This window comes from Gekko japonicus, unplaced genomic scaffold (assembly GCF_001447785.1).
Source record: "Gekko japonicus isolate JY-2015 unplaced genomic scaffold, Gekko_japonicus_V1.1 scaffold1289, whole genome shotgun sequence".
NCBI lineage: Eukaryota > Metazoa > Chordata > Lepidosauria > Squamata > Gekkonidae > Gekko > Gekko japonicus.
The window spans coordinates 12472-18400 of NW_015175397.1; the positions used below are offsets into that span (position 1 = coordinate 12472).

Sequence of the window (5929 nt, forward strand, 5' to 3'; positions counted from 1 at the left end):
TATCCATTCTATGTATGCCACCTTACGCTCCTTGAAAGGAGGACAGCAGTGTAACAGGATTCCTATAAATAGCATAGGTCTCAATATGGGCAGGGAATGGAGAGTAAGACAGTATGGACAGACTGAAAGCAACTCTATCTAGCTTTGTTTTGGGCAATTCCACAGAGTTTCCAGAGAACCTCAAGGTTATCAGGTGTTCTTCAGTTGAGAACTTCCATAATAGCAGATAGCCCTTCCCTGAAAGACAGCTTGAAGGAGTGCTGGGTGCTCTATGGGGACATGCAAGCGACAACCATGCAGAAATCAATTAAACTGAGATTGTGCCCTAGATTATGTCTCACAACCTCCTGGTATGAACTGGAGCTCCAAGGTTCCTCTTTAATGGGGAAATTGAAACTCACTGGGATAGGGGATGGGGTAATTTGCCACTAAATGGAAGAGCTTGCAAACCAGGACTAGCAGGCTTGGGATGAGGGAAGGGTGGGGAAAATGCGGATCGTTCAGGCAATCTAGGTTCACAGGGTGTACTACAGAAAGTGTCCTGACCCTGGATGGCCCAGGCTAGCCCCGTCTCATTATATCTTGCAAGCCAAGCAGGGTTGGCCCTGATTTATACTTGGATAGGAGACCACTAAGGTTGAATAATTATCGTATGGCATTGTGTGTGGTATAGCCAGGAGATCTGAAGACTGTCTGGCAGCTTTAAGTTCTAACTCTTTTTTTAGCAAGCTAGACATTATTTTGGGCTCAAAGAGCTCTGAGAGAACTATGACTGGCCCAAGGTCACCTAGCTGGTTTCATGTGGAGGAGTGCGGAATTGAACTGGGTTCTCCAGATTGGAGTGCGCCACTCTTAACCACTATGCCACGCTGGCTCTCTATCGCTAAGGAAGTCCAGGGTAACTGCTCAGAGGCAGGCAATGGCAAACCACCTCTGGAAAACCCTATGGAGTCATCGTAAGTCAGCTGCGACTTAAGGGCACTTTACACAAACACCATGGCAAGTAACAAGCCAAACTGCTACTTGACTGACTGAGTCTCGGAATACCAAGGCCTGTGTTAATCACCGCCCTTGTCATTTGTATATGGCTTTCTGTATCTTTCCTAATGGATCCTAAAATATCCCTGAAGCTTTTGGTAGAATATTTGTATTCTTGGGAACTATCCTTGTCCAGGGAGTGGTCCACATTACGGGTTTTGTCAGGCTTGATCAAAGACTAAGAGCCAGTTTGGTGTAGTGGTTAAGTGTGCGGACTCTAATCCGGGAGAACCGGGTTTGATTCCCCACTCCTCTACTTACACCTGGCTGGATGACCTTGGGCAAGCCGTAGTTCTGATAAGAGCTGTTCTTGAAAAAAAGAGCAGTTTCTGTCAGAACTCTCTCAGACCCACCTACCTCACAGGGTGTCTGTTGTGGGGAGGGGAAGGGAAAGGAGTTTGTAAGCCGCTCTGAGACTCCCTTGGGTAGTGAAGGGTCCAATCTCTTCTTCTTCTTCTTCTTATAGTTAGATTTAGGTGGGTAGCCATGTTGGTCTGAAGCAACAGAACAAAGTTTGAGTCCAGTAGCACCTTTAAGACCAAAAAAGTTTAATTCCGAGTATAAGCTTTCATGTGCATGCACACTCTGATGAAGTGTGCATTCACATGAAATCTTATACGCCAAATTAAACCTGGTTAGTCTTAAAGGTGCCACTGGACTCAAACTTTGTTCTAACACCTTGTGGTTAAAGTGTCATGGTTAGGTGCTGCAGAATTGTTTGTATGCTACATCTTTAGATAGTAGAATCTAGTATGAATGTTTTTGTCTGGCTTTGCTTATATCCCACTTTCCCTCTCATTTGACTCACTTTTTCTCCCATGGAACTCACAAGCAGCATGTATGCAGGTCCCAGGTGGTCTCCTATCCAGAAACTGGCCAGATATACTTAGCTTCATTCAGCTAAGCTGCTGCATCATGAACCTTCAAATCATGTTCTGGGCCTCTCTTTGACATCTGATGAGCTATGGTCTCTTTCTCCCTTCTTATAGGTGCAAAAATTTCTCTTGGCTCTGAAAAACAACTTGCCTTCCATGACGGTGACAGACCACATTTGGCCTCCTGCTCCTTACAAATTTCTCAGAGCCGCTAATCAAGAACTAAAGAAGATATTCCACCATTGGCGGGTTAGAAATTGAATGTAGCTCACTCTGGGGTGGGGGGGGAACTCTTGCAGTCTATTTTGTGTTTTTTAGTGAAATATGACAACTGGCCTTACAGGTCAAGTATAACAGAGGAAAACAATCACTGTCAAAACCCTGCCTAACCTAACAAACAGGAACTTGCTTAAATGTCATCAACCTGCCCAAACTTCTTATTTATTCAAATATTTATACCTGAAACTATTTAAGCATACATAAATTGAGGTTGTGATTGTAATATAAAGCAGCATTGGAGAAAAACAGAAGACAGATACATTTTAGCAATGCAAAACGTGACAGAAGCAACTTTCAACATTTCACTCATAAATTCTGGACAAAGCATCAGCCACAGGGTTTTTGTTCCCTTTAATGTGAGAGATTTCGAACTGGAAATCTTTCAAACTTAAAGCCTGCCTCAATATTCTAGCGTTGTTACACTTCATCTTATCTATAAAAGCTATCTGTCAGCAAGTAAAATGTAATTCCACTCAGGTAAGGATGTAATTTGTTTCCCACTCAATTATCATTAGGGCTTCGTTCTCTATGGTTGAAGTCTTGACCCCTGCCCCACCTTACACTGCCAGGAGCACATTGGGTGGGTGTTTCCTAGCAGTGGAACCCCCCTGCCAAACCAAGCAGGATTCAAGAAGGCGTGGCTCAGGAGAGTTGCTAAACTTCCAGTTTAAGAAAATAACTCCAGCAAGCAGTTTTCTGTGGATAGCGTTCAGACAGATTTTCACAAAGATTTGAACTTCGGACATCCTTGATTTAAAGTGAGATTTGGAGGCTTATTTGGGAAGAAAAGGAAGAGAGGTTATTTTGCTGATAAATTTTAAAACAACATGTATGGTGGGAAAGGTCTTACTCCCTGCCAATGACACTCGGGAAGCAAGGCATAAAGCCTTGGCATTTCTGCCAGGAGATCAGGAGCCAGATATGCATGGCTGTCGGAGAGGCTGTGGTATTGCTCATGAGAAACGTCCAAGTGTGGAACTAGCCACTGGCCCACTGCCATAAATTTGCTTTGGCAAAGTCTGATGTGCCATACCAAGGGCACGGCAAACCGCAGTAAAACAAACACCACATAAGTTCAGGGATATTTTTGGGCAGGAACACACAGGAATGGCGTTCCGGCTGGCTTCAGAGTTGGCCATGCCCACTACAGCCAAAACCTCTACATGTTTGGCTACAGAGGGAAGGCCTGGAGAGCGATCACCCCCGGTGACTCTGAGGCGGGTGGGCCAGGGGGGCCTCTGGAAGGATCGGGGAGGCATTTAAATGCCTCCCCATGCCTTCCTTGGCCTGTCCAAGGTCCGGCTTGCCCAGACGCCCCACAGCCACGGGGTGCTCGGGCAAGTCAAGGAAAGGCAGTTTAAACTGCCTTTCCTTCAAGGGGAGGCTTGCCCTGGCTCCCCACAGCCGCAGGGCGCCCGGGCAAGCCAAGGGAAGGCATGAGGGTGTGGCCTATTATGCTAATGAGTGCCTGCTGGGCTTTTTGTATAAAAAAAGCTCGGCATAAGTCCATGCTAGGCATCCAGCACCCACCTCCTTCACTGTCTCCAGAGTACACAGTGAGACTACATATCCACAATCCAGCAGTCTGAGTGAGGGGCCAGGCTCTACAGGTGTCAGGTCCCCAGCTAAGTCAATCTGCACACACACTATTGGCAGTGAATTTTTTATTAGAGATATGCTTGCTGTAGGTTCAAGAACTCTTGTCAGGACGGAAGAAAACCATGGGAACTTACAGGTTATAGGTAAAAGCATAAAATTCCACATTCACCCACGTCACACCTACCCCCTAGCGTTTCTATGGCAACATGGACAGATATATGGTGCCCTGTCTAACCTAGGCATGGCACAAAGATTCACCAAGGTCAGTCCCATGAGAACCAACACTTGGGGCACAACTTCAGGAATAATTATAGCGTCTACTTTTACCTGGAGATGTCAGAGATTGAAGTGGGGACCTTCTGCACACCTGGCAGATGCTCTACCACTGAGCCACCACCCCTCCCCAGTGGCAGTGCTTCCTCTGTCAAGCACAGGCCACAGTGACCCGTAGCCTGGCTGCTCTCATTCAAAGGGGGCACAATTCTAGCCTAACATGCAAACATTTAATATATCACACTGGATGCCAAAGAGAAATATCTAATTGAATCCGTAAGGGCGGGTGTGTGTGTGTGAGCTTGACACCAGGTGAGGGCACTGCCAGGTACTTGCTGTACTTTGCTGACTGAGATAAGATCTGGGAGAGTCCAGGCATATCTTAAATGCCACAGGGTGATATGGGGGTGGGGATGACTACAGTTGCCCAAACAGTTGGCTTGCTTAACCGCTGCAGTGGTTGGTGGGGCTACTGAAGGCTTTCCTAATCCACACAGCCCAATCCATTTCCTAATCTGCACACCCGTGTTACTCTGTGGCCTCCCCAATTTACTTCTGCTCCTGCTGAGGAAGACAGAAACACACAAAGTAAGGCCAGGGTCTCAAATAGTGGTCTTTTGTATCTCCTGACGCTTTTACCTGGAGATGTTAGAGATCGAACTGGGGACCTTCTGCACACCTGGTAGACGCTCTACCACTGAGTCACCATCCCTCCTCAATGGCAGTGCTTCCTCTGTCAAGCACAGGCCCCAGTGACCCTGAAAAGTACGCAGACGGGGAGTGATTTCAGCTTAGCGTACTTTATTAGATCAGGAACAAGACAACTTTAGCCGGCTCGCAGGCCGGCTTATATTCCCCGTGAAACCACCACCCATAACACACCCCCACTTCCCAATAGGTTATTTACAGTGGCCGAGAGTTCCATAGGCTCTCGGCCGGGAACCTAGCCCACTGATTGGTGCGGGCTAGGATCCGCATAGTCCATTGTCTTGTTGAGCAAAGCTCGACATTTGCGCTTGACAGCGTGGAGCCCAAGCTGGCCATGTGGTCTGAACTGGGTATATTACAGACCCGTAGTTTGGCTGTTCTTGACCTCTCATTCAAAGGGGGCACAATTCTAGCGTAACATGCAAACATTTAATATATCACACTGGATTCCAAAGAGAAATATCTAATTGAATCCGTAATGGCGGCGGGGGAGACTTTAAACCACGGTATTACAAACCTCAAAAGTTTTGCAAGCCTATTTGAGTGAGGTGAATTTGCTCCTCTTTCATTTCCACTACAAAACAGGAACGTTTTGGGGGGCCTACAATGCTTATCCTGTCTTGGTCTTTCCCTCTTCCCTACTTCTCTCTTGCAGTGTAAGAAATATCGGGACCAGCTGCCACCACAGAGAAAAGCAGCCCTCCAAGATAAGCTGTGTGCCAGTGAGCTGTTCCGGGACAAGAAAAGCCTGTACGCCAAGAGGTGAGAAGCGCTGGCAGACTAATTACAATGGATAAAATATTATTATTACCTACTCTGGCATTAAGATCCCCAGCCAGGATTATATTCTCTTGAGGGTATAGCTGGATCAGCTGTTCCAGGAAAGCTGTCAATTCATTCCACTGGCTAGTTAGGTCTGTCCTTGCTTGTGTGGGTGGCATATAAACATTTATTACTATAAAGGAAAACCCATCACAGGTGAGCAGAACTGTCAGGAATATAAGAACATGAGAACATAAGAGAAGCCAATGTTGGATCAGGCCAAAGGCCCATCCAGTCCAACACTCTGTGTCACACAGTGGCCGGAAATACCAGTGCCATCAGGAGGTCCACCAGTGGGGCCAGGACATTAGAAGCCCTCCCACTGTTGACCCCCC

General features: G+C 46.8%; 1 protein-coding gene across 1 annotated transcript in view; it reads left to right on the forward strand.

The window, feature by feature from the left end:
* Positions 1-5250: 5250 nt before the first annotated feature.
* Positions 5251-5929, forward strand: part of LOC107122561 (unconventional myosin-Ia-like) — a 7848-nt gene continuing 7169 nt past the window's right edge. Inside the window, exons 1-2 of the mRNA XM_015425679.1 lie at positions 5251-5315; positions 5358-5534. Of these exons, the coding sequence (XP_015281165.1) occupies positions 5251-5315; positions 5358-5534 (242 nt within the window). The remainder of the gene's footprint in view (positions 5316-5357; positions 5535-5929) is intronic.